Genomic DNA, 27118 nt, shown 5'->3' with positions numbered 1-27118 from the left:
GGCGATCGGCGCTGGTAAGCGGTGGGGTAAATAGATGTGCGGTCACATGACTGCGGGGTTATTGCTCTTAATCTCCAGCGCGTCGACCCTCCCTTCAGCGTGTTTGCCCTCTCCTTTGCTCATTTTACGATGAGGACACTCGCTCTTATATCGCTCTCCTGCGCTCTGAATGCCTTGGCGCAGACCAGCGGCTCTTCCTCCTCGACATCCAAGTCCGGTGGAGCGTCTACGACTGTCAGCGGCGCGTCCGCGTCCGCGTCCACGGCGTCTACGATCGGCACTTCGGTGTTTTCGTCCGTCTCCTCCGTTCATGCCAGCAATGGTACAACCTCGACGTTCCCCACTTCCACTGCGTCGTGGTCTGTGAACGCAACATCCTCTTCACCTTCCTCATCCTCTTTGACTTCCTCATCCTCTTCGTCTACTGGATCAACGACTGAGCCGCCTCTCGAAAGTACCATATTGCATCCTCCCATATCATCTTACACTTTTTCTGCTTTCCCTTCGCCTTCCTCCGTCGCACCTGACCCCAAAGCTTACCCATCCACGTCGCCCAAACACCCTCCCTCAGTGGAGGGCAGTCCATCTGTGATCCCGGACTTTGCCCCAGCTTGGACTTCTGCCTACGCGAAGGCAAAAAAATTGGTACGTGATCTTCTCTTTCTGCTTGTCTGAAAGCATTTGTCTTTGGTGTTGTCTGACGACTTTCGAACTGTCCAACAGGTTTCGAATTTCACCCTAGAAGAGAAGGTCTCTCTTTCAACTGGAACTGGATGGGGAAATGGCCTCTGCGTTGGTAACATCGGCGCTGTCAAGAACTTCCCTGGCCTCTGCTTACAGGATGGTCCGCTTGGTGTGCGGAGCGCAGACTACACCACGGCTTTCCCTGCCGGTATCAATGCTGCCGCTACGTACGCATGGCTTCATATTCTCTTGACTTCGTTCTCATTTTTCTCTTGCAGATGGAATCGTACACTGATTCGCCAGCGTGGTCTCGCTATGGGTGAAGAGTTCAGAGGCAAAGGTATCAATGTTGCTCTCGGTCCTATGATGAACCTGGGCCGTATCTCTCAAGGCGGGCGCAACTGGGAAGGGTTTGGCGCGGACCCATACCTTAGCGGCGAAGCGGCATATGAGACCATTCTGGGTCTGCAGTCGACTGGCGTACAAGCCTGCGCGAAGCATTACATCAACAAGTACGCAGAAACGTTTTGTTAGAACGATAACAATCAACTAATGACCGATACCCCTTTTGCAGCGAACAAGAGAATATGCGAACGCAAGAAAGCTCGAACGTCGATGATAGGGCTCAGCACGAGCTGTATGCAGCGCCATTCCTTCGCAGTGTCATGGCAGGAGTTGCGAGTGTCATGTGCAGCTATAGTATGTGTCATTCTCTCCTTCTAGTTGCTGCGTTACCGATAAATGGTAGACCTCGTCAATGGCACGTACGCCTGCGAGAACGACTACACCCTCAACCACATACTCAAGGAAGAATTCGGCTTCCAGGGCTGTATGTGAACACTCGCTGTCACACGGTCGAACACCACTAACACACCTATAGACGTCATGTCTGACTGGGGAGGAACCCACTCGACGATCGCTGCCATTGCCGGCCTAGATATGGACATGCCAGGCGATCTCAACTTTGACGGCCTCAACAACTCATACTTTGGCGCCAATTTGACGGCATACGTTCAGAACAACACGATTCCTGAATCGCGTCTGGATGATATGGCGACCCGGATCCTGGCCGCATGGTATCTGCTCGAGCAAGACTCTGATTTCCCGGCAGTCAACTTCAACTCTTTCAACCCTGATGATGAAGCGACGAACCAGCACATTGACGTGCAGGGTGACCACGCTGAAATCGTGCGCACTATCGGTGCGGCGAGCACAGTGCTGTTGAAGAACACGAAGAAAGCACTGCCATTGAAGAAACCTCGCAGCATGGTGTTAGTTGGTAAGCAGTCGTAATCTTGTTTATCAGTTCAAGACGTCTAACACCGCGTGTCATAGGTACGGACGCAGGTCCTGGTGTTGGCTTGGGGCCAAACACTTTCGCCTACCAGGGCGGTGTTAACGGCGTCCTAGGTGTAGGCTGGGGGTCAGGGTACGTCTCAGCCTGTGCACCGCTATGACCTCCTGACTCACTGAAATTCACAGGTCTGCGAACTTTTCGTACCTCGTATCTGTGAGTTAATCTCGAGAGGAGATCAAGCTGTTCTCAGCTCACGTAGCTCCTCCTCTAGCCACTTGAGGCCATCCAAGGTCGCGCACGCAAAGACCACACGACTCTGTCGTGGTTCTTGAACGACTGGGATTTGGAAGGCGCAAGTAACGCTGCCGCCTTGAAAGACGTAGCTATCGTGTTCATTCAGTCTGATTCTGGCGAAAACATCGCCGCTGTAGACGGAAATGTCGGTGACAGGTAGATTACTTTCGCCCGCTACTACCCCCAAGTTCCTCTATCTGATCATCCGAAGGAACAATATTACAGCTTGGAACAATGGCGACGAGCTCGTCCTGGCTGTCGCCGCGCAGAACAAGAACACCATCGTCGTGACGCATTCAGTCGGACCTCTGATTGTTGAGCCTTGGATCAATCACCCCAACATCACCGCCGTCGTGTGGGCCGGCCTCTCTGCTACCGAGACGGGCAATGCCCTCGCCGATGTACTCTATGGCGACTGGAATCCGACTGGTCGCCTTCCCTATACCATCGCCAAGCGCGCAGAGGACTACCCCGCGCAACTTGTCACCGGCGGGAGCGGGAGCGATATTCTGAGCATCCCATACACTGAGGGGTACGTACAATGATAGTTATCCCTAGATAGCAGCTGCTCACTTCCGTCCATCAGGCTGTTCATAGATTACAGGCATTTCGACGCTGTGAGTAGCAATGCTGCGCCCATGTCTGCTTCTTCTCACATACCTCCCATCGACGCAGAAAAACATCACACCGAGATACGAATTCGGCTTCGGACTCAGCTACACGAAGTTCAAGTACTCTAACATCGATGTGAAGAAGATCGACAGCAGCCATGACCAAAACGCAGACCTCGAAGCGAACTGGGCAAAGAGCAAACCGGGCCCTCGCGGAGTCGGCTCCTCGACCGCGCTCTGGCTCCACCGCCCTGCGTACAACGTATCGTTCACCATCCAGAACGTCGGTGATGTCTACGGTGGCGAGGTGCGCACCCCTTCGTCCTCTCCCTCCCGCGCGTTCGCTGATTCTAATCTTTCTCGAACCAGATTCCCCAGCTGTACGTCAACCACCCGGCCTCGGCGGCTGAGCCTCCGTCCGTCCTACGTGGCTTCACCCACGTCGAGCTCAACCCGGGCGAGAAGAAGCATGTCTTCCTCACGCTCTCGCGATACGACCTGTCCATCTGGGACGTCGTGGCACAGTCATGGCGCCGCCCTCAGGGCACGATAAAACTCACAATCGGCGCGAGCAGTCGGGACGGAAGGTTGTCCGGGACGATCAGCGCATGATGATGCGGGAGCGCGATGATATATTTACGATACCAAGCATTTGACGATATTTAGGGGCGCATTGTATACCTCATTGTAGCATCCATCCACACCAACCTCATTGAATTTCTGTAATTTTCAATCTTACTCGACCGACGTACGACAGTGCTCACTTTAAAAGGCAGATAGCGTCTCGGAAACTTGCATCTCTTACACACGCCTCTGCTTTTGTAAAGACAGTGATAGACAGGTCCGTGGCTACAACATCAAAGCGCACGCTGGTAGAGCAGTCCATGGTATAACCGAGCACAGCGCCCACGGTATCATGACAAGGAAAGAATGCCCCAAGAATAAGGATAAATAAATAAGCGTCGCCATGGAACATCAACGCATCAGGGTGCGCGCACGTCGAACGTTGTTCATGCCTTGGTCTTGGGTTTTTGGCTGTCAAGGCAAGGCTCGCGCGGTCAGATGACGAACGGAGAAGCGAAGGGGAGCACGAACTCAGCGGCCTTGATGGTTGTCTTAACCAGCGACGAGGCGGGGGGCTCGCCGACGGGACACGTGAACGCGACGCGTTTACGCAGCGCCCGTGCCCCTACCCGGCCTCTCTTCATGCTCGTCACCTTGGGTGCGGCGGACGACGCAACGGCCGACGCGGTACTCTGGGAGCTGGACTTGGAGTGGCCCATCGAAGAGGACGAGACGTGCGCGGAAGCTGCGGCGTTCGAGGCAGCCTTTGAGCTGGAGGCCGTCGAGTGGGCCATAGACGTGACACTGGCGGACGCGGAGTGGTGCAACATCGACGATGCGGATGACTTTCCGCTGGAGGACGTAGAGTGGTACATCATGGCGGTCGACTTTGCGCTCGAGGCCGACATAGAGTGGCTCATGGAGAGCGCCTTGGCGCCCGCAGAAGCCGAAGCCGTAGACGCCGACGAAGCGCTCGACCCTGTGCTGGTCTGCGTCTTGCCCGCGCTCGTCCCGTTGCCCGTCGACGCGTTAAAGCATTTCTATGCGCCCAATTCAAAGAGGACGTCAACACGACTCCCACCCACCGCGCCGCGACGTCGAGCACGAGCACGAGTACGCACCTGGAATAGCTCAAAGTCCTTGCTAAAGAGCGTGACCTGCGTGCTCTTATCAAACAGCCCAAAGAACGATCCCTGCGCGCCCGCGTTGACGTCGAACCCAGAGCTCAGGTCCACGCAGCCCTGCGCGCTCGCGCTTGCAGCCTTTCCCGTCTTGGTCGACGCGCCCGCGCTCGCCTGCGCCGCGCCTGTGATGTCCAGCGTAGCGGACGCGTCGAGGTCGAGGAAGACCGTCGCGGAGGCCACGCTGCCGAGGAAGCTGATCCCGACGTCGACCGTCGGGATGATGTGCGCTTCCAGCGTCGCGTCGCCGTTGAGGTTGCTGCTCGCCGACAGCGCGAGATCTACGCGCAAAACACAAACACAAATACAAACGAGGAAAATGAAGAAAGGAAGACACGCGCAAAGACCCTCGTCAAACGTAATGCGAAACAAGAATCCAAATCGGCACGCACTGCTGTCTGCTGGCTTGAATACGCCCTTGCTGGCGCCCTGATCGGGCGGGAAGGTCAGCTGCGCGTTGTTCACCGTGTACGCGATGTCGACCTTCATGTCGAGGTCGATGTTCAGGTCTCCGGTTGCTTGCGCATTCAGCTTGAACGACGGCCCGATCGTGAATATGCTACATCGCGCAAGCGACGATGGCAAGCAACGACAGAGTCTCAGGAATTAGCGAGCGTGCGAGTATACGAGAAGAGGACGGGGCGTGCGCACCCTGGAATGTCGAAGCCGGGGATCGCGACCTCGAAGAGCTTGATTGCGCCCGTGTCGAGGTGTCCGTTCGCGTTCGCGGACACGTCGAGCGTCCCGCCCACGTTGGCATTGAGACCTGCCGCCCCAGGAACGCCAATAAGTCGCGTACGTCACACGCACCCGCACACCCACGCATTTGGGGGCGGCGCACAAAAAAAAGACATAGATGACGCACCTGCGATGAGCGCAAAGTGCGAGACCTTCGGCGGGATGATCGTCCCTGCGGCGGCGACGCCGAGGTCTACCACCGCGTGCACCTCGCCCGTAACGTCGACGCTCACGGACGCGTCGAACGCCGCGGGGCTCGTCGCGCTTGCGGGGCAGCTGACGCTCGCATTGAACAGGTTCGCGGACTTGTTTAAGTCAATCGGCGGCAGCTGCTTGTCCAGCGTCTTGTTGAACTCGTCCAGCTCTGTTCTCCAGAATATATGCGGGGAGGAGAAGAAAAAGGGTCAGGGCGGTCAGATGTCACGTTTTATTGTGGCGAGAGAGTGGAACAGGAGAGGACGGGAGAATACGAAGAAACGCACGTTTGATAGAGTCGAGCGCACCCTTGAAGGCGTCGGCGATCGAACTCAAGAAACCGCGGCGGTGCTTGCGCGAGAATACCGACAGATGACGGAGGTCGCGTCTCTGCGCCGTCGAGTTCCCGCCGACGCCGCCGATCGTCGAGCCCTGCGCCGCGAACGAGACGTTGCCCTTCCTACGCACGCGTGCGCGTTCCCTCGTCAATACAGAGCAGAAGCGCAGGGGGAGAACCCCATCGTGATGAGCGCGCGGAGCACTCACTTGGAGGGGTCAATGTCCGCGAAGTTTGTGTCGAGCGCGAGCGCGTGCACCACGGGCGAGCTGGCGCGACTGACGATGTTCCGCCGGACGGCCGCTGGCAGCGACTGGTCCTGCGATGTCCACTGGCGCGCGACGCGCGCGAACGGCATCTGGGCGCACTGTCAGGGCGCGCGGCATCATGTCAGTCAGTGTTGGTCTCTTACTTGCTCGCACATGCTACGGCCCGGTCGTACACTACAACGACGCGGGGGGGATGGGGAGGAAGAGATGGGCAACGCACGGTTTCGGGCAAGCGGACAATGGTGTTCTCCGCGCCGCCTTCTAAGAGATGGTCGCAGCTCGCGTCGTCGTGCATGCACACGAGGCGGATGTCCTGATCCATGCCGTTGGGGTCGCAAGACAGGATCTGCCACCCCGCCGCGGGCGTAATATCCGAAATCGCGTCGGACGCACCCCACTGAGGAGAGACCATTCCACCAAAGGAGAAGCAAGTGCAAACGAGACAATAAGAAGTGTTTGGGAGATGAGCAATCGAGGAGAGGGGAGAGAGAGACAGTGAGGACGCACGATCTTCAGCGTAGCAGCGTTATTCCCGTCCGGTGATGACACGTCGTAAGAGCACTCTCCCTGCACGCAAGGAACGGTCCAGTCGTTTGCGGCCCTCACGCCCCCGAGCCCACTCATAAGAGACGCAGCGCACGCCGCGACAGCAGCCATCCCGATCGTGTGTGTATGCGCGCGCATGATGATGTCCGGCGGTCCGATAAAATATAGATCAACAGACTTGCTGAAGACAAAGCAAAGGAGCAGGCGAAGGCGAACAATGGGCCGACCAAAGCGGCGAGAGAACGAAAGGGCGGGGAAAGGAAAGGAAGGAAAGGACACGCGAACGGGCGGTCAAGCAGGCAGAAATAAAGGCAAAAGCGAATAGCGACGCGGTGCAGCTGCGCGCGCGTTCTTATAGATAAGCTGCAGTAACGCACGCCTCTGTGGACGGCGACAAGATATTTCGCCCATGCCGTGAACAACTGCCCTGGAGACTAGGTAGCCTAAGACAGTGCGCCAATTGATGCATGATGGATTGCACGGCTCGGCGAGCGAGAAATCCAGGGCGGGTGATCAAAAAGTGATCGAAATCGGATGGTTCTACACACGGACGCTTCGGCTCAGCGTGGAGACGGAGACTGACGGAGACGGAGAGGCGGTGATGAAACAGATAGTGTCGTATTTTCTCGTACATTGTGGGGCGGATTCATGGACAAGACAGCCAAGCGATCCAGGAGCAGCGCGTCGCCGACCGAGGAAACCTAGGGCAGCCTGCGACGAATGTCTGCGCAGACATGCGTTGGGTGGTTATATGCGCCTTGCATCGACGTGGTTTGGGAGACTGTCGGAGTGCCGCCAAGAGCGGCGTTGGCGTCGGGTGGCGGTTTCCATCAGCGCCGGCATCGTTCGGCATCGCTGCGGATCATCGACAACTCCGTGCTCTCACGTTTTGTGATCAACTTCCTCCAGTCGTGTTACGTTGCTGGGCTTGTCGCTGTGCCCTGATGGACGTTGGATCTGTGAAACGTGGACCGAGCTCAGGCTTGGCATCGGAAGATCAGCGGCGGTTCAGTGTTGTTTAAAGGCATTAGGTCTGTGGCTCGAAGTCTATAAATCTTTGTGACTCGTGCACTGTCGGCGTGTCCAAGTTCAGCGAGTGATCCATGCGATATATGTGTGGCTAGCTTCCTTTTCACCGCGTGTGAAAAGAGCTGAAGAGGAGATTATATCGGATCATCTCGAGCGCTTGTAGCAAGGAGAGATGTTTGGGTTTGCACATATATATGCAGCTCGGCGTCTACTGGCTCGCACTGAACGCTGCTGTACGCTGGAATCTCGAGGTCTCCGGCAGACGATATACTCATTGCACAACGGCTGGTATGTGACTATCATGAGTTTGTCTTCGTCAGTTCGATAGTCTGATCGATAGTCTGATCACCCGTTGTAATTAGTGGAGGATACAACATACTTAGGCTCAGGATCGTCAACAGAGGGTAATCAGCATGGTAAGTCTTCATCGTCCGCGGTCAAGCTCTTTTCAGAAATCCTGACCATTCTGGACACCGCATATGGTCCCCCACTTGTCATTGATCAGACTGAGCCGACGCACGATATCGACGAAACCATTCATGGAGATCGTGAAGCCCTCGCTGTCCGTCCACCTGGCTATTCTGATCGCTCCGACTCTCTTAGCAAACTCGCAATTGACCTGCGGGATCGTTACGAACAGACCGGGCAGATGCAGGACCTGGAGGAAGCAATAAAATTGCATCGTGAAGCGCTGTCTCTCCGACCCTCCCCTCATTCTGATCGCTTTAGCTCCCTCTTCAACCTCGCATTTGACTTATGGTCTCGTTTTGAGCAGACAGGACAGCTGCAGGACTTAGAGGAAGCGATAGACTTGGATCGCCAAGCCCTCGCTCTCCGACCCCTTGGTCATTCTGATCGCTCTACCTCCCTCAGCAACCTTGCAGTGGACTTACGGACTCGTTTCAAGCAGACAGGGCAGCTGCAGGACTTAGAGGAAGCGATAGAATTGGTTCGCGAAGCACTGTCTCTCCGACCCCCTGGTCATTCAGATCGATCCAGCTCCCTCAGCAACCTCTCAGCTAGCTTACGCTCTCGTTTCAAGCGGACAGGGCAGCTGCAAGACCTAGAGGAGGCGATAGAATTGGATCATGAATCGCTGTCTCTCCGACCCCCTGGTAATTCTGATCGCTCTACCTCCCTCAACAACCTTGCAATGAACTTTTGGACTCGTTTCAAGCAGACAGGGCAGCTGCAGGACCTAGAGGAAGCGATAGAATTGGATCGCGAAGCGTTGTCTGCCCTATCCCCTAGTCATTCTGATAGGTCCAGCTCCCTCGTCAACCTTGCAGCGGACTTGTCGATTCGTTTCAAGCAGACAGGGCAGCTACAGGACCTAGAGGAAGCAATAGAATTGGATCGCGAAGCGCTCACTTTCCGACCCCCTGGTCATTCTGATCGCTCCACCTCCCTTAACAACCTCGCAATTGATTTGCGTTCTCGTTTCAAGCGGACAGGGCAGCTACAGGACCTAGAGGAGGCGATAGAATTGGTTCGCGAAGCGCTGTCTGTCCTATCCCCTGGTCATTCAGATCGGTCCAGCTCCCTCGTCAACCTTGCAGCGGACTTGTCGACTCGTTTCAAGCAGACAGGGCAGCTGCAGGACCTAGAGGAAGCGATGGAGTTGAATCGCGAGGCTCTGTCTCTCCGACCCCCTGATCATCCTGATCGGCCCAGCTCCCTCAACAACCTCGCAATTGACCTGTTTTCTCGTTTCAAGCAGACAGGACAGCTGGAGGACTTGGAGGAAGCAATGGAATTAGACCGGGAGGCGCTGTCTCTCCGACCGCTTGGTCATTCTTATCGCACATACTCCCTCAACAATCTCGCATATTGCTTGTGGTTTCATTTTGAGCAGACGGGGCAGGTGCAGGATCTGGAGGAAGCGATAGAATTGAATCGCGAAGCGCTATCTCTCCAAGTCCCTGGTCGTCCAGATCTCTCCTTTCCTTTGGACACCCTCGCAAATTGCTTGCACTCTCGTTTTGAACAGACAGGGCAGATACAGGATCTGGAGGAAGCGATAGAATTGAATCGCGAAGCGCTATCTCTCCGACCCCGTGGTGATTTGAATCGCTCCGAATCTCTCATCAACCTCGCAAATGGCCTGCATTCTCGCTTCAAGCACACAGGGCAGCTGCAGGCCATCGAGACCGCCATAGAACATTACCGGGAAGCGGTTGAAATATGCCCTGCCGGATCTTCACGACATATATCTTGCCTCACTGGTCTTTCTCAAGTTTTGTTGGCTCGCTTTCAAGCATTATCCAGAGAGGATGATCTGAACGAGGCCTTCCATCTGTTTACCACTGCGACTGAAAGCCGAATTACTGGTGTGGGACAACGGCTCTCAACTGCGCAATCGTGGGTGCGCTCGGCTCGCGAGTTCAAACACAATTCCCTCCTTTCGGCATATGTACAATGTGTGGCCCTCCTCCAGCGTGGCCTCGCCATCAGCCCCAGCTTGGAGTTGCAGTGGAAATCCCTCACCAGGGACTCGTCGTCCCTTGCAGTTGATGCTGCATCGTCTGCTATTGATAATGGCCAATTAGATGTCGCGGTCGAGATGCTGGAGCAGGGACGAGCCTTGCTTTGGTCTAGAATGAAAGGCTATAGGCACCCTGTTCTACAACTTCGCGCTATCAATGAAGCACTCGCCGACAGGTTTGAGACCGTCAGCAATCAGTTGGAGCAGCTCGCCACCTCACAATCGCGTCTCGTGCCTGATGCATCAGAACGCACCCCACGATTCACCACTGCATGGGATGAACAATGGAAGCAACAGCGTATCCTGTCGGATGAATGGAATGATATTGTCGGACGCATCCGTCAGATCGATGGGTATTCAGACTTTCTGCAGCCAGTGCCATTTGGACGTCTGAAGCACGCCGCCGCGGAAGGACCTGTCATCATAGTCAACGTCTCCTCATACCGAACGGACGCTTTGATTCTTCGAGATGCCACTTCTGAGCCTACCCTCGTTCCCCTCGCCGACTCGTCATATGCCGAAGTTGGCAAGCTTTCCGAACAGCTCGGCCAAGCTCGAAGACGCGGTGAGGATACCCTCGCTGCCGCGATGCACGATATTTTGTCCGCGTTGTGGAAACTGGTCGCTCAACCAGTGGTCGATCAACTTCGAACTCTCGGAGTTACCGAGGGGTCCAGGATCTGGTGGTGTCCGACTGGGAAGTTGTGTTCTCTCCCGCTGCACGCTGCTCATCCACTAATCACAGGCCAGCGCGGTCTTCCGGATCTTTTCATATCTTCTTATACTCCTACACTCTCTTCGCTCATTTCCGCGAGGGAGAACCTACCTGCGACTCACTCTGGGTACCCCAAGCTCCTTACCGTCGGTCGACCAGACGACTCTCTACGGTGGGTAGATGCGGAGTTGAAAGGGATAAATGACCTCGGGGACTTTGTCGACACCGTTGTCGAGGACCAGGCGACCCCTCACGCAGTGCTCGAGAATCTTCAAAGTCACCCATGGGCTCACATCGCTTGCCACGGTCATCTTGATGATGACCAACCGTTCAGGTCGTCGTTCAAGCTCTATGGAGGCTCTCGCTTGACTGTGATGGATATCTTGCAGTCCCGCCTTCCCAATGCAGAATTTGCATTCCTGTCTGCCTGTCATAGTGCTGCGGGCGACTATGTGCATACGCCCGACGAAGTCTTACACTTGGCAGCGGCGATGCAGTTCTGCGGGTTCCGCAGTGTTGTTGGGACGCTGTGGGGGATGGCGGATGATGATGGGCCAGTTCTTTCTCGAGCATTCTACAAGTACATGCTCCGCCATGGTGATCCCACCAAGGTGGATTTCAAGGATTCAGCGATGGCGCTGAGATCTGGGATCAGGGCGTTGAGGAAGACAAACGTCCCTGTTCATCGATGGGCTGCATTTGTCCACATCGGTGCATGACGGACGACGGGTAATGGTGAGCACTTTCCACACTGTGGGTTCCATGGATGACCTTGCACTGACGAGCATGGCGCAAATTCTTCTCAACAGCAGTGTTTATGCTCGAAGAAAGTCGTTTTCTGAAGTGTCACGGAGCCATCTCGTTCCTCGTGTTCCGCTTTTCGACCTCTGTTCAATGCCGTTGCTGTTTTCTTCATTTTGCGCTTTCTTTGCTTTCGTGCCCCGTTTTTCTATGCTGATTACCAGATCCGACCGCTTTGCTTCTTAATTCCTGCTCGCTCTGCTAACTGCTCTCTCAGTCACGCCGACGTTTTTCTTCCCGACCATTGCTTGTCCATGCAGGTGAAACTGCCATGTGTCATCGGACTGGACGATTGGGTTGATCACGAAGATTCAAATCTCAACGCGTCGTGGGACCCCAAGGTGGCGTTCGAAGACGCCATTGACACCCGCAGGGATCTCATCAACTAGATACTGAACAAGATCCCGGACATTGATTGGGTCGACGAACTTCCCAAGTGGTGATACACCTCACATCTAGTTCGCACCCTCTTCGTCCGCACCCCTCGTTTGTTAGCATTTTGTTCCATAAATTGAATCTATTGTTCTTGGGTTTGTCAAATCATTCAGACCATCCTATTACAGCACTTCAGTGGCGGCGCTATGATCCAGTGCCAATTCTCACGTCAAAAGGTAAACAAAGTGTCCGTAGCTTGATATTCCCGGTGAGCCCTCGTCTCAAACTTGGCCGGAGACGAGGGGCAGCCAGCAAACATGAAAGCAGCCGCTATGCGGTAGGACGGGCGGGCAAGATTAACAGGTCGAGTGGATGCTCGGCGATCGTGAGTGAAAATTGTATCTATAGGTTCGATGGGTAGACAAATGTGTGTAGTAGAAACACGCATCGACACAAAATCGCGATGATGATCTGAATCGGCGCAGCCGCAGAGAACATGCACAATGAAGCAAGAAGCGATGCTGACGCCGAAGACGGCAGACACGAGCTGGGCCCCCCGGGAGGGACGTCTGACGCGCAGGGCCCCACATATTTGCGTTACTCCTTAGTGCGCGCGCGAAGCCGTGGAGAGGGCGTGCCCTGATTGATTGACGGGGGCGGCAAGGACGACGAGCGACGCGTGCGCGAGGTATCGGCGGTAGCAGCAGCAGCGAGGGCGACGCAAATCCTTCTCAACAGCCGTGTTCATGTATGAAGAAGGCCATTCTGTGAAATGTTTAGAAATTATCTCGTTTCTCGCATTCTGCTTTTCGAGCTCTGTTTAATGTTTACCTTTCCCCCGTTTTCGCGCTTTCTTTCCTTACTCGCACCGTTCCTCTGCGCTGGTTGCCCGATCCGACTGCTTTGCTTCTATTTACCATTACCCGCTCTCACTGCTGTTCCAGCCACTTTGACGTTTTCCTTCCGCGACCACCGCTTGTCCATGCGGCGAGCAGAATACGGTTCCCAATTTTCCGGACGCTCTTAGGTGTTTTCTTTTTTCTTTTGGCTTGCGATGTTGTGCTTGTGGCAGCGATCTGAGCTCATGGCGGCTCGAATCATTCAAATCCCAACTTTTGGTCTGGAACATACGTCAGAAGCGAGAGGGGCCACACCAGTCGCCATAGCGTGCGTCGTTGGCTGCGATCTGTGTATTGACTCGGCGAGGGAGCCGCCGTCGTCAAGTGGACACATCTCGTCTATGGCGCACCCTCATGGCCATATGCTGAATCAAGGTGGAGCGACAGCCCCGAGAGAATATTCGATCGCATTCACCAGAACCCCGAAAAGTGCATATGCGCTGATTGGCGCTGCTTGCGAAAAGGGGGGTTCGTGGGAGAGCATCGCGCCTCTGTCTGATTGTCGATATGCGGCGACGAGCTAAAGGACACGAGATTCTTTCACCTGGAGACCTGGAGAGCTGTGCAGAGACGATGATCCCAGCCGCGTGGCCGTCGACTCCAACAAGTATGAGCTCTAGGAGAGGACCGTGATCGTGGATGCGGCCCACGTCATCGATCACGAGTTTCCTTGCGCGGCCAAGCTGCATGTCGCGGCATCGCGAGATCCGAGCGCTCTGAGCGGCGAGCACCCGCCTCGTTTCTGCCGGCTGTGCAAAGTCAAAACGACGTCGTCTAGAAACGCGAAGCATTGCCGCCGGCCATACGCGTGTTGGCGTCCACGCCGCCGTTCCCCGCCGGGTCGCGCGCGCCGTGCGCCGTGGGCCGTGGGTCGCAGAAGTGCGGCTGGCTCTCCGGGCACGACGCGGCGTCGGCTGCGCAGGAAGACGCGAGGACCTCGTGTGCGCCATCGGCCGCCCCCATCAGGTTCCCGCGAGGGGCGTGGGGACGCGCGAAGCGTGTCGGACGACGGGGAATGTGTATCGTGGGCGCCGCTCTGCCTTCTCCGAGGCGCAGCCTGCCCGCTACGGGTGGGCGTGGCGTGGCTCGAAGGGTGCGGCGCCTGCTGTGGGAAAGGCGAGGATCGCGCTTCCCGCTGCGTGCGGTCCTACACGTCTCGGCGGGATCCGCCAGATGAGCTGTGGATGGGCCCGATAGGCGTCGGACGGCGTCAGGCTGCGTGCTTCGAGCGTGTTTCGGTGAGCTGCGAGCTGGTCGTTCGCAGGGGACAGGGGCAGAGGGTGGGTCATGCGGATCCGAGGGAGAAGAGGGCAGGGCAGCGTTGCAGGGGCGGGGATCAGGCGTGCGATATGACGCACCCTGAGGGCTGATAGATATGAATGGAGGGACGCCGCATTGAGATCCGGGCGTTGAGGCCAGTCACTGGCCAGTCAGGCGACAGGAAAGTGACAGAGGCAGTCCGTGTCGGAGGCGTCGACGCTCAGGGAGGGCGCTCGAGTGCGGGGTAATAGCCTGGGGTAATCTGGGGTAATACAGCGCCGGACGCGGTTTTTTACACCGAACCGACTTCAGAATCAGACTCAGGGAGTCAAAATGCCCTTCCGGAGTTTTTCCCACGAGAGATGGAGGGTGGCCTACTATATCTCGGCCGAAAACATTTGAAATTATCTAGATTTCCGAGGCATCGCTGAGCCCTGTGCCTGCCAGCGAGTATGCTGATGCGACATCGCATCTTCTGCTTGCGCACGGCCCGCTCGTGCAAGAAACCGCTCGTGCCAATAGGTGTATCCCTCCAGTAGCCGTAAGAAATGATCATCTAAATTTACTGTGTTTACGTGTCCGGCACTCTCCGGCGCTGTGGGACAGGGCAACTGAGCTGCAACTGGCAGGGAGCGCCGGGCCGAAGGACGATCCTCTGAGAGAAGAGCCGGGAAAGCCGACAGTAGCCGACCCCGCACCCGCAGGCGCACTCTTAAGCAGCGTGTCCCATCCCACAGCAGCCACCTCTCTCTCTCATCATGCTCGCACTCCTGCCCCCCGAAATCCTGCGCCACATCCTCCGCGACGCCACCCTCGTCCCCGACGCCTTCGACACCTCCACCCAGCACATCCTCCACGAGCACCGCGGCGCCCTCTACGCCGCCCTCGCCGCCTCCCTCGCCACCAAGCGCGCCCTCTCCCTCACCTCGCGCCAGCTCCACGCCCTCGCAGACGAGTTCCTCCACGACGTCCTCCTTCTCCGCGACTACGCCCACATCGCCCCGCTCCTTGCCCGCCTCCGCACAGCCCCCGCACCCGGCGCACCCGCCCGCGGCTGGTGGGTCCGCCGCATCGACCTCGACCTCGGCGCGCACCCCTACGCCGGCGACGGCTGGCACGTGGGCAGGCACACCCTCTTCGGCCTCCTCCCCGCGTGCCCCAACCTCGAGGTCCTCGTCGCGTCCCTCGTCGTCCCCGTCCGCTTCGCCCCGCGCCGCACCCTGCTCCACTTCGTCCCGCTCTCCGCAGACTACTTCCCCGTCCCGCGCTCCCTCCTCGCCTGCCTCGCCGCGTGCGCCCCCGCCCTCCGCCGCGTCGAGCTACTGGGCCAGATCGCCGTCCGCGCAGACCACGCGGAGGCCCTCGTCGCGAGCCTCCCGCGCCTCGAGGTCGCGCGCTTCGCCGGCCTCTGCGAGCCTGCGCACGAGGGCGAGGATGACGCCCCGGACGCATTCGCTCCGCCCGCAGTGCACCCGCAAGCGCACGCCAGCTCTCTCCATTCCATCCCCGACGCCACCTCTATCACCGATCCCCTCCATTCCCTCCTCCACACCCTCCCCACATCCTGGCCCGTCCGCGCCCCGTTCCCCACCGATACCCACCCCCTCCACACGCTCGACTGCGCCGAGTTCGTCCCGGGCATAACATCCTGGTCCCTCCCCCTCCCCGCCCTCCGCCTCCTCACCGCCCGCTTCCCGCGCCTCGCAGGCCCCGCCCAGCTCCCCGCCCTCCGCGCCAAGCTAGCCGCGCCCGGCCACGGCTTCGCGGCCCTCACGCACCTCGCGCACGCCGGGCCCGCGTTCAACGTCTGGACCCTCCTCGCGCGCCTCCCGCGCCTCGAGTGGCTCGCCCTCGACTTTGCGCGCGCAGCGGCCCGCGGCGGCGGCGGCGGCGGCGGCGGCGGAGTCGCAGGCGTGGGCGCGGGCGCGGGCGCCGCCGGGGACGACGATGACAACGACAACGAGGACGGCGAGGCAGGACAAGGCGCGGGGCCAGGCGCGGGCCTCGCGCTCGGCGTGCCGCTGCACGGCCCAAGCGCGCCGCACGCGCGCCTCGCGGCGCTCGTCCTGCGCGGCGCCGCCGCCGCCCTCGGGGCCCCCGCGCCCGGCGTGCCGTCCTTCCCCGTGCGCGTGCTGCACGCGCGGCGCGCGGGGATGCTGCCTGCGCTGGAGAGCGTTGCGCTTGCTGGGGAGTACGGCGGCGGCGGCGGCGGCGGCGGGGGGTATGGTGCGGGGTACGGAGGATATGGGGGGAGCGGAGGGGGGGGTGGGCGTGGGGAGGAGGTGTGGGCGGTTAGGGAGGGGTTTAGGAAGGAGGGCGTGCGGGTGCTCGTTGGCGGGGATATGGGCGCTGGGGCGGGCGCGGGGGAGTATGAGCGCGGGGCGACGGTGTGGGCGAATTATGCGGGGTGGCGGGGAGGGGTCGGGGCGTGTCTTGGGTGAGCGGGAGGAGGAGGTTCTTGCTTTTTTTTTTTCTTTTTTTTGCTTTTCAAGGGGTTGCTAATGCTTTCGAGTGGGTGTGTGCATGTATGTATGTACTGTGTACTGTACTGTCCTGTACGATTCGCGCGTCCTTCTCTCTCTCTCTCTCTCGTTTCGCTCGGTCGCGCCGCGCCCTCTTTCGCGCGGACGGCGGTCCTCGGTGCTTCCCTCTGTATCGTACGCGTCAGTGCTCGCGTTCACGTGCGGAGCGAATATAATACCCGGACGGGATCGTCTCGAGTACCGATAAGCGCGGACGCGATGCCGAAGCTGGGGATGGCGGATCGTGCGAGGAGACGGTGCGGGCTTCGCTGGGCTTCGGGAGACGGGAGACGGGAGACGGGAGACGGGAGACGGGAGACGGGTCGCGTGACTGTCGTGGACGCGATCGGGTGCGTGCAAGCTAGCCAGCCAGCCAGCCCAGCCCAGCGCGAAGCCAACAGACGCGCGGGACGCGCACACACACACACACACACACACACACACACACACACGGGGGGTACAGTATCAGCGCGAACGGAGCGAATGAATAAATAGTCGCGGCGGGAGCGACGCTAGCATACGTAAATACGTAAATACGGGCGGGGGGGCGGGGGTGGGGGGTCGCGGATCGGATCGGATCGCTCGCAGTCTCCGCGCGAGGGGGGCTAACGCGGGCTGGACGTCGAGCGATGCGGTGCGGCGTGGTGTGGTGCGGTTCAGTGTAGGCAGGCAGGCAGGCAGTGCAGGCGCGCGCTCGGCGCCCGATCGTGGGTTAGTCGGAGATCGCGGCGAGGTAGCTCTGTGGAGTCATCCCGCGTGGGGTCAGCGAGCGCGCGCGAGGGTCAGACGGACAGACAAAGGAGCAACGAAAGCGGGCCGGCCAACAAAAAAAAAAAGTAAAAAAAAAGTAAAAAAAAAAGGAAAAGGAAAAGGGAAACCCGCCGACGTCGCGAGGGGGAAGCAAAAGACGCGAGCCGAGCGGCGGTTCGAGGAGGGGGAGACTCACGTCGCGGTCGCCCAAAAAGTCCGCGTACGCGAGCGCGAGCGCGACCCAGAACGCGGCGTCTACGCCGAGCGCGGCGAGCGCGTCCGCGCGGAGCTCGAGCACGCCGGACGAGGAGCGCACGGTGAACACCGGCGTCGTGTCTGCGAAGGTCAGCAGCGCGGGCGGGGGCGGCCGCGGGGCCGGCTCGGGCGCGGGGACGTCCGGCGCCGCGGGGGGCGCGCGCGTGAGCGGCGGGGGCACGGAGGGCGGTGCGGGTGTGGGGGCGGGAGGGGGCGCGGGGGGGATCGGGGCGAGGGTGAAGGAGCTGCTGGCGGCGGAGGGCGCGGTGCTCTTGAAGGCGCGCAGGGCGCGCGCGAGGAGGCCTGCGTCGGGGGGCGGGGGCTCGGTGCTTTGCTGTGGCGTGAGGAGGAAATGCGTGAGCTGCATTTGGGGCCGCGATTTTGCCTTTGCCTTTGACTTTGCCTGGGCGAGGGAGAGGGAGCGTGCGGGTGCGGCGGCGGCGGTGGTAGAGGCGTCTGCGTCGGTAGTGGTGCCGGAGAGGGCAGCGAGCTTAGCGCGGACGGAGGCGGGGGAGGGCGGGGAGACGCGGATGGCTGGCGGAGTCGGTGCTGGGGGGTACGTGTGCGAGGGCGAGTTGACGGGTGTTTCGGGGGGCGAGGCGGTGGCGTCGTCTGGAGAAAACTCGGCGTCTGGCGATGGGGAGAGCGTGGTGTCGGAGTCGAGGGAGGATTTGGGTTCTGGAGGCGAGGTGGGCGCTGCTGTGGGCGCGGGCGGGGGTGGGGGTGCTGTGGCGGACGGGATGGAGGGCGAGGGGCGGACGGGGTGCGGAGCGATGGTGCGGCAGGAGAAGGTGAGGGCTGCTTGCGCGTGATATGGGGAGGAACGGGGGATGGGGAGGAGGGAGATGTAGGTGTGTGGTGGGAAGGAGGGCGCGCGGAGGCGGATGTACCAGCCACGCAGCGGGCGATGTATCGTCCAGAGCGTCGTCGACGTCGCGTTGTCCTGGGGTTTTCGACCACATCCAGAGACGCATGGAGGGATTGTGCGGAGTCAGGAGGGGAGTGCATTGTAGAAAAGGCTGGGACGTACGACGATGTGCTCGACCACCTCCTTGTCCTCAAGAAACCTTTCCTGTCGGCGGCTCTAGCCTGTCAGCGCCTCGCCAGAGCGTGAGACAGTCGACAAACACTTGCCTTGTACCATACGACGCGCTCCGCAGCCTCCTCAAAGACGTTCACGCGCATGTCTGATATCACGTCCGAGCTGGAAGCCACAGCGCCTCGTCAGCCTGTGTCTTCCTTGAAGCGCAGTGAGCACGCACCTCCGCACGATGTAGCGCACGACCGTGGAGGGCGCTGGGGCTGTTGTGGGCAACATGGTGAGGGTGGGCAGAGCCGTTAGCCAGCTCCGTCGACGCTGCGCGGACGAGCTGCGATGAGGGGCGGCCGGGAGCTGCCGGGATTCCAGTTTGGACGCGTTCCTGGCCACTGGCGTCTATTTCGGGCGGTGGTACTGCGGTGGCGGTTCGCTCACAAGCAACCCTTCGTCACATCAGCGAATGGACAAAAAAGCTTGCCTAACTTATGTAACTTAGTAGACTTCCACAAGCATGGAATGCTTGAATAATTAATCTAAGTCAGATCAAGCTCGAATGACTTTCAAGAAGTCTGGTTTCCTTGTGTTTGCTGTACGTCTCAGTCGATGCTGATGGGTGAGGAATCCAAACATTCTGGGATTGTCTCTAGCTACTTTACCTCCATCGGGGGGTCGGGACCGTGGCAGTGGTCATGCTCAATAAAAACGGAAATTCAAGTGAACGTCATGAAAGCAGTGCAGAAGTCGTGTGAAAGTCGTGTCCAATTTTGGCAGTTTATGACTTGTGCATGATTTTTCGCGCCACTTTCTTGACGGATACATGACAAAAGACCATTTTTTTGACTGAGCTTGACGTTCACCTGAATTCCGTTTTTACTGAGGATCATGAGACGAGCGCCTGTCTTCAATTCTCTACTTAACCCCCTTCTCCATGCCTCACAGTGCAAACATACATATACCCCGCCTGCAGCTGGCTCTTAAAACTTTAAGAGTGAGAAACACGTTGACGGAGATTGGCATCGCGCCTTGTGTATCCCCCGACAGCGGTCGGAGGGTTGAATAACGAGTACAGACTACATCCGACTCACGGCACTCCACTCACGTCTCATAGCTTCCAACACCTGTCGATAGTGACTCCCAGCGTACGCGTGTCCATCGCTCACCACGCATATGTCGACGCAGGGTCTTCACTCGCTCTTTCGTCCCCCATCGATAACATCGCGCACTCGTGCTTCCAGGCTCGCGAAGCAACCCGTGCTGATCCCCGTACGGAACCTCAGGTATAGCAAATCTCGCCGAGCGCAGACCAATACGGTGAGCGTTCATAACGAGTCCGTAGCACCAGGAGCTACAGAGATGAGAGTTGTCGTCGTCCGCGTCGTGCACGACTTACGTGTGCTCGAGTGGGCCTGGCCAACGCAGGGTCATGCTCACTGACCCACACGAAGGACACCGGAGAGAGGCCGGGTCAGCTGAGTGAGCTTGCTGAGCGAGCGACGGGACGCACTCATTCAGCTTCCATGGGACCCACCGCGCTCCGTCACCCCTAATCTACCATGTATCCACATCCGCATCCACATCCACCTCCCGTTGTAATTCTTTGCCTTCGTTCCTAGACGTGTTTAAATATCTACTCGCTCACCCTCTTGCATCCTTGCATCCCTGCGCTAGACCACGACCTCCTCTTCGACCACAACTAAACCAAAGGTCAAGATGTCGTTCTTTGCTCCTCCACCTCCTCCTGCGACCGGCCTCGGCCGGTACCGCGTCCTCTCTCCGCTCGCGGGCATCCGCGTGTCGCCGCTCCAGCTCGGCGCTATGTCCATCGGTGACAAGTGGAAGGGTATGGGCGCGATGAATAAAGAGAGCAGCTTTAAGCTCCTTGACGCGTACTATGAGAAGGGCGGGAATTTCATCGATACGGCGAACAGCTAGTAAGTGACTTTCCTCCCCCTTGCTCTTAAGGGAGTAGATGTGGAGAGGACGCAAGAATAGATTCTCATGCGGGGTAATGGAGTCGGCTGGGTGTGTGCGTGCTAGTTAGGATACGAGCAAGAGTGCTGACGGCGGTTTTGATAAAGCCAAGATGAAACCTCGGAAGAGTTTATCGGCGAATGGATGGAGGCTCGCGGCATCCGCGACCAGCTAGTAATCGCGACGAAGGTGTGTTGCCTCTCTCATTCGTTACCTTATTCCCCTATTCTTTCTGACTTGTCTCAATCTTCTCCTTTACTCGCGCCCCATCCCTCGACACACACTCGACCTGCACCCTTCCTCATTTGCTTTGTAGTACACCTCGAACTTCAAGCGCGGCGATCCTAGCGTTGCTCAAAAAGTCAACTATGTCGGCAACTCGACCAAGTCACTGCACATCTCGCTCGCGGCGTCGCTCCGCAAGCTGCGCACGTCGTACGTCGATGTGTTGTACGTGCACTGGTGGGATTGGGGCACCAGCGTCGAGGAGACCATGCGCGCACTGCACCGCGTAGTCCTGAGTGGGCAGGTGCTTTATCTGGTGTGTCTTGCTTAGTGCGTAGATGAAGGTGGTGAGTTGATGTATACGTGCGTGTATGCATTCGGAATGGGATTTTAGGGCGCGTCGGTGAGCGAACTCATCTACGTTCTGATGTCGATAGTAAGATGGAAGTGCTGATCCAGACATGGTGCATGTGTGTTTCAGGATATGCCAGCATGGGTTGTCGCGAAGGCGAACCAGTACGCGCGCGACCATGCCATGACGCCGTTCAGCATCTACCAAGGCCGGTGGAACGTTATGATGCGCAGCTTTGAGCGCGAAATCATTCCGATGGCGCGCGAGGAGGGTGCGTGCTTTTCGTTTCGTCTCATTTTATCTTATGTTTGGCTGCTCTCACTTCACTCCTTTTCTTCATCCGTTCGCATTTATTTTGTTCGTCTGTTTTCCTGCGTTTCCCCCTTTGTTGCCCTTTTGATTCGCTTTGCGTTTCTTGTTTTTTCGCGCTATAGTACTGATGAATTGCCTCGCTCTGTCTCTCCCATCTACACACGCTCCCGATCAGGCCTGGCGCTCGCTCCCTGGGACGTTCTCGCCGCGGGCAAGATCCGCACAGATGCGGAAGAGGCTGTGCGTCGCGAAACAGGCGAGAATGGGCGCGTGATCTTCGGCCCTGACTGGGAGCGCACTCCAGACGAGCGTAAGGTGTGCGCCGCGCTCGAGGTCGTCGCGGGCCAGGTCGGCGTGACGAGCATTCAGGCAGGTACGTCGCTTGCAGTCTTCTAGTGTTCTTGTTGTGCCTCGCTGCTGACACGAGTCCAATCGCGAATCTGGGATCACTGGCTGCGTCCGGCTTGACGCTGTCTGTTTATTCGTGCGTGCGGCGGCGGCGGCGGCGGCGGGTAGTGGCGATCGCGTACCTGATGCACAAGACGACGCACGTGTTCCCGATCGTAGGCGGGCGCAAGGTCGAGCACCTCGAGGCGAACATCACCGCGCTCGATATCGCGCTCAGCCCGGAGCAGATCGCATACCTCGAAGCCGCTCTCCCATTCGACGTGGGCTTCCCGGCGTCCATGGTCGTACGTGATTTTGTTAGCATCGCGCAGGAAAGGTCGTTCTGACTGTTTGTCTTGCTTTTCTTTTTTGTGGTGGGTGTCGTGTGATATTACTCCGTGTACGCTGGTCCACACGCGCGGAAACTTCACGCCGCCTTGGTCTGTTCCATCCCATCCCAATATTTCTCTATCCACTTTTTCTGTTGGCATATTCGCAGGGCACCGGCCTCGAAGACCCGCCCCTCCTCAAGTCCGCGGCACATATGGATCGCTGGCCCCTCAGGCAACCGATCTTGCCGGTCAAGAAGAGTGGATTGTAGAGCGTGCGATTGGGGGATTCTACTCCGCTCACGGGTCTCTAATGTAATGACATGATTGAACTCTACGGCAGGAAAACAATGCGACTATAGGAAGTGTATGGGTATCTGCTTATATAGGAGGTAGTTGAGGCAATCATTGTTTTTATTCTCGGACTATGTCGGTGTTGATATCAACAGGTGCTGCGAACGTCCACCATTTTGTAGTCTACCTGCCCTCCTCTCCAGCGCACGACCCAACCCACACCTGCCCTGTCCACCGTGAACGCCCTCGCAGTGCACCGCAGCACTCGCAGTACGCAGCCCGACAGCATCTAGTAGCGTCTAACTTGGTGGGATCCGCCCGAATGAGCTGTCGATGCCCCGAGACGAGACGTGCTCAACCATAGCGGGAAGCGCAATCTTCACAGTGGGCGCTGCGTCATTCGTAGCAGGCGGAGCCGCTCCAACGACCCACATCCTCCGTCGTCCAACTCCTTCGCGCGTCCCCACGCTCTCTTGAGAACCTGATGGCGCACGCAGACCAAGCGGCTTCCTGCGCTGCCGATGCCACAACATGAACCGGAGAGGCAGGCGGATTGCCCTGCGACGCACGACACGCGACCCGGCGAGGAACAGCGATGTGGACGTGGACGCCGACCCACATATGGCCGGCGGCAATGTTTCGACCCACAGTAAGGAGAAACGAGGCACATGCTCTGAGCGCACAGATCTCGCGCTCTGTGATAACGACAACGTCGCTTGAGGAAACTCATATTCGTCACATGTTGCACCCACGATCCTTTCCTAGAGCTCACATTGAAGTGGACAACCACAGGCCCGGCCGGGATCACCGTCGCTTCACAGCTCTCTAAGTCTTCCTGAGTATTTCGTGTCCTGTAGCTCGTCACCGCATATCGACAATCAGACAGAGGAGCGATACTCTGCCACTAACTGCAATTTTCGCAACCAGCGTAAATCAGCGTATACGCACCTTGGGGTTGCCATATGGGGGCGTTATAGACAGGATACGTCCACTTGACGACGACAGCTTGTACCTCCCTCGCCGAGTCAATAGCGTGCGTCGTTCGCTGCAATCTGTGTATTGCGACTAGTGTGGGCCCTCTCGTTTCTCATGTATGTTCCAGACCGAAAGTTGGGATCTAAATGAGTCGAACCGCAATGACAATCAGCATGAGCCGCTATAATAGATTGTTGTCATGCATCGTACATACTGAACACAGGAAGTGCAGACAAGAAAAAACATTGTGAGCCAAACAAAATAGATAATGCCTACAGATCAAATTCTGCTCGCTGCTGGACAAGCAGTGGTTGTGAGAAGAAAACGTCGATGCATCGTAAATACTGAACATGGAGGTTGCAGAGAAGCACAACATTGTGAGCCAAAAAAAAAAGAAAATACCTGGAGTGGCCGGAAAATTGGGGATCGTATTCTGCTCGCCGCATGGACAAGCAGAGGCCGTGAAAGGAAAACGTCGACGCGGCCGAAATAGCAGTTAGCAGAGCGAGCAACAGTAAATGAGAAGCAGAGCAGTCAGATCTGAAAAGCAATGTAGAGGAACGGTGCGAGTAAGCAAAGAAAGCGCAAAATGGATGCTATGGATGCGAAAATGACTGAACTAACGGAGGAAAGCAACGGGATTAAGCAGAGCTCGAGAAGCGATATACGGGGAATGATATGACTCCGAAACACTTCACAAATCGACTATCTTCGGGCATGAACACTACTGTTCAAAAGGATTCGCCGCATGCTCGTCAGTACAAAGTCATCCATGGAAAATATATGGAAAGTGCTCACCAATACCGGTCGTCCGTCATGCACCGATGTGGACAAATGCAGCCCATCGATGAGGTGGGACTTTGGCCTTCCTCAACGCAATGATCCCAGATCTCAGTGCCATCGCTGAATCCTTGAAATCCATCTTCGATGGATCACCGTGACGAAACATGTACTTGTAGAATTCTCGAGAAAAAACTGGCCCATCATCATCCGCCATTCCCCACAGCGTCCCAACAACACTGCGGAACCCACAGAACTGCAACGCCGCTGCCAAGTGCAACACTTCGTCGGGTGTATGCACATAGTCGCCCGCAGCACTATGACAGGCAGACAGGAATGCAAATTCTGCATTGGGAAGGCGGGACTGCAAGATATCCATCACAGTCAAGCGAGAGCCTCCATAGAGCTTGAATGACGACCTGAACGGTTGGTCATCGTCAAGATGACCGTGGCAAGCGATGTGAGCCCATGGGTGACTTTGAAGATTCTCGAGCACTGCGTGAGGAGTTGCCTGGTCCTCGACAACGGTGTCGACAAAGTCCCCGAGGTCATTTATCCCTCCCAACTCCACATCTACCCATCGTAAAGAGTCGTCTGGCCGACCGACGGTAAGGAGCTTGGGGTACCCAGAGTGAGTCGCAGGTAGGTTCTCCCTCGCGGAAATGAGCGAAGAGAGTGTAGGAGTATAAGAAGATATGAAAAGATCCGGAAGACCGCGCTGGCCTGTGATTAGTGGATGAGCAGCGTGCAGCGGGAGAGAACACAACTTCCCAGTTGGACACCACCAGATCCTGGACCCCTCGGCAACTCCGAGAATTCGAAGTTGATCGACCACTGGTTGAGCGACGAGTTTCCACAACGCGGACAAAATATCGTGCATCACCACAGCGAGGGTATTCTCACTGCGTCCTCGAGCTTGGCCGAGCTGTTCGGAAAGCTCGTCAACTCCCTCATACAATGAGGCCGCGAGGGGAACGAGGGTAGGCTCCGAAGTAGCATCTCGAAGGATTAGAGCGTCCGATTGGTGTGAGGAGACGTTGACTATGATGACAGGTCCTTCCGCGGCGGCGTGCTTCAAACGTCCAAATGGCACTGGCTGCAGAAAGTCTGAATACCCGTCGATCTGACGGATGCGTCCGACAATATCATTCCATTCATCCGACAGGATACGCTGTTGCTTCCATTGTTCATCCCATGCAGTGGTGAATCGTGGGGTGCGTTCTGATGCATCAGGCACGAGATGCGATTGTGAGGTGGCGAGCTGCTCTAACTGATTGCTGACGTCTCAAACCTGTCAGCGAGTGCTTGGTTGATGGTGCGAAGTTGTAGGACAGGGTACCTATAGCCCTTCATTCTGGACCAAAGCAAGGCTCATCCTTGCTCCAGCAACTCGACCGCGATATTCAACTGGCCCTTGCCAATAGCAGACGATGCAGCATCGACTGCAAGGAATGAGGAGTTCCTAGCGAGGAATTTCCACTGCAACTCCAAGCTGGGACTAATGGTGAGGCCGCGTTGAAGGAGGGTTAAACATTGTACATATGCCGAAAGGAGGGAGCTGTGTTGAAACTTGCGAGCCGACCGTACCCACGATTGTGCAGTTGAAAGCTGCTGCACACCAGTGAATCGGCTTTCAGTCGCAGTGGTGAACAGATGGAAGGCCTCGTTCAGATCATCCTCTCTGGATATTGCCTGAAAGCGAGCCAACAAAGCTCGAGAAAGACCAGCGAGACAAGACATATATCGTGAGGATCCGACAGGGGACATGCCAACTACTTCGCGATGATATTCAATTGCGTCCTCGAGGTGCCCTGTCTGCACGAAACGAGACCGCAAGTCAAGTCCGAGGTTGTTAAGGGAGGTGGACCAACCAGAATGACCAGGGGGTCGAACAGACAGCGCTTCACGATGCAATTCTATCGCTTCCCCCAGATCCTGCAGCTGCCTTGTCTGCTCGTAACGAGAAGACAGGTCAACTGCGAGATTATTGAGGGAGCGGGAATGATCTGAACGACCAGGGGGCCGGAGAGACAGCGCCTCGCGATCCAATTCTACCGCTTCCTCCAGATCCTGTAGCTATCCTGTCTGTTCAAAACGAGACCACAAGTCAACTGCGAGGTGGCTGAGGGAGTCGGAGCGATCTGAATGATCAGGGGGTCGGAGAGCGAGCGCTTCGCGATCCAATTCTATCGCTTCCTCAAGGTCCTGCAACTGCCCTGTCTGCTTGAAACGGCGCCACAGGTTAATTGAGGGTTTGTTGAGAGTCGGAGCGACCAGGGTGGCCAGGGGGACGGAGAGCGAGGTCTTTGCGATCCCCATGAATGGCTTCATCGATATCGTGCGTCGGCTCCGTCTGATCAACGGCAAGTGACGAGCGATACGCGATGTACAGAATCGTCAGGATCTCTGGACAATGCTTGACCACGGGCGATGAAAACTTACCATGTTGATCACGATTCCCTCTGTTGACTACCCCGCACTGCAAGTATGTCCTGTCCTCCACTAACTACTACGGGCGATCAGACTATCGAACTGAGGAAGAATGCTGGCAGAAGTACACACCAGCTGTTGTGCGATGAGTGTATCGTCGGTTGGAGACCTTGAGGTTCCAGCGTACAGCAGCGTTCAGTGCATGCCAGTAGACGCC

General features: G+C 57.5%; 7 protein-coding genes across 7 annotated transcripts; 3 read left to right on the top strand and 4 right to left on the bottom strand.

Annotated features, from left to right (window-relative positions):
* Positions 1-129: 129 nt before the first annotated feature.
* Positions 130-3498, top strand: gh3.1 (glycoside hydrolase family 3 protein; the record flags this gene model as incomplete). The annotated part of the gene is made up of 14 exons (XM_009549894.1): positions 130-359; positions 582-645; positions 724-911; positions 963-1196; positions 1259-1383; positions 1433-1513; positions 1565-1963; positions 2020-2113; positions 2167-2194; positions 2253-2431; positions 2487-2807; positions 2862-2892; positions 2951-3193; positions 3256-3498. 14 exons carry the CDS (start codon positions 130-132, stop codon positions 3496-3498), a joined length of 2460 nt encoding a protein of 819 aa, XP_009548189.1.
* A 1055-nt stretch (positions 3499-4553) lies between these two features.
* On the bottom strand, positions 4554-6770 carry HETIRDRAFT_226882 (uncharacterized protein; the record flags this gene model as incomplete). Its single annotated transcript, XM_009549893.1, has 8 exons — positions 4554-4912; positions 5024-5190; positions 5283-5397; positions 5473-5733; positions 5852-6024; positions 6111-6268; positions 6391-6567; positions 6678-6770. Coding segments are annotated over 8 exons (1503 nt in total), but the record flags the coding sequence as incomplete, so codon positions are not given.
* A 1624-nt stretch (positions 6771-8394) lies between these two features.
* Positions 8395-12283, top strand: HETIRDRAFT_155806 (uncharacterized protein; the record flags this gene model as incomplete). The annotated part of the gene is made up of 3 exons (XM_009549892.1): positions 8395-9805; positions 10004-11680; positions 11755-12283. 2 exons carry the CDS (start codon positions 8395-8397, stop codon positions 11662-11664), a joined length of 3072 nt encoding a protein of 1023 aa, XP_009548187.1. The 3' UTR covers positions 11665-11680; positions 11755-12283.
* Positions 12284-13390: 1107 nt separating this feature from the next.
* HETIRDRAFT_117243 (uncharacterized protein) lies at positions 13391-15818 on the bottom strand (the record flags this gene model as incomplete). The annotated part of the gene is made up of 6 exons (XM_009549891.1): positions 13391-13515; positions 13565-13762; positions 13827-14263; positions 14379-14442; positions 14768-15599; positions 15630-15818. 6 exons carry the CDS (start codon positions 15816-15818, stop codon positions 13391-13393), a joined length of 1845 nt encoding a protein of 614 aa, XP_009548186.1.
* A 1126-nt stretch (positions 15819-16944) lies between these two features.
* HETIRDRAFT_452741 (uncharacterized protein) lies at positions 16945-19125 on the bottom strand (the record flags this gene model as incomplete). The annotated part of the gene is made up of 6 exons (XM_009549890.1): positions 16945-17133; positions 17340-17541; positions 17681-18750; positions 18838-18879; positions 18936-19011; positions 19070-19125. 6 exons carry the CDS (start codon positions 19123-19125, stop codon positions 16945-16947), a joined length of 1635 nt encoding a protein of 544 aa, XP_009548185.1.
* Positions 19126-20506: 1381 nt separating this feature from the next.
* On the top strand, positions 20507-22848 carry HETIRDRAFT_410366 (uncharacterized protein). The gene is given in 10 exon segments (XM_009549889.1): positions 20507-20777; positions 20925-21006; positions 21134-21358; positions 21437-21445; positions 21524-21665; positions 21882-22079; positions 22223-22395; positions 22406-22408; positions 22593-22793; positions 22822-22848. 9 exon segments carry the CDS (start codon positions 20557-20559, stop codon positions 22692-22694), a joined length of 1155 nt encoding a protein of 384 aa, XP_009548184.1. The 5' UTR covers positions 20507-20556; the 3' UTR covers positions 22695-22793; positions 22822-22848.
* Positions 22849-24159: 1311 nt separating this feature from the next.
* Positions 24160-26790, bottom strand: HETIRDRAFT_459650 (uncharacterized protein; the record flags this gene model as incomplete). The annotated part of the gene is made up of 4 exons (XM_009549888.1): positions 24160-24418; positions 24490-25748; positions 26063-26547; positions 26584-26790. 3 exons carry the CDS (start codon positions 26788-26790, stop codon positions 24506-24508), a joined length of 1935 nt encoding a protein of 644 aa, XP_009548183.1. The 3' UTR covers positions 24160-24418; positions 24490-24505.
* Between the last annotated feature and the right edge of the window lie 328 nt (positions 26791-27118).

The sequence above is a fragment of the Heterobasidion irregulare genome, assembly GCF_000320585.1.
Source record: "Heterobasidion irregulare TC 32-1 unplaced genomic scaffold scaffold_07, whole genome shotgun sequence".
Classification (NCBI taxonomy): domain Eukaryota; kingdom Fungi; phylum Basidiomycota; class Agaricomycetes; order Russulales; family Bondarzewiaceae; genus Heterobasidion; species Heterobasidion irregulare.
This window is presented reverse-complemented; position numbering and strand designations above follow the sequence as displayed.

What these genes read in the sequence shown, in the direction of transcription:
- HETIRDRAFT_410366 (XM_009549889.1), top strand. Translation starts at nt 20,557, where the DNA reads ATGTCGTTCTTTGCTCCTCCACCTCCTCCTGCGACCGGCCTCGGCCGG. An exon ending in ATCGATACGGCGAACAGCTA is followed by an intron (nt 20,778 to 20,924) that starts GTAAGTGACTTT and finishes GTTTTGATAAAG; the next exon opens with CCAAGATGAAACCTCGGAAG. An exon ending in CGTGACGAGCATTCAGGCAG is followed by an intron (nt 22,080 to 22,222) that starts GTACGTCGCTTG and finishes GGCGGCGGGTAG; the next exon opens with TGGCGATCGCGTACCTGATG.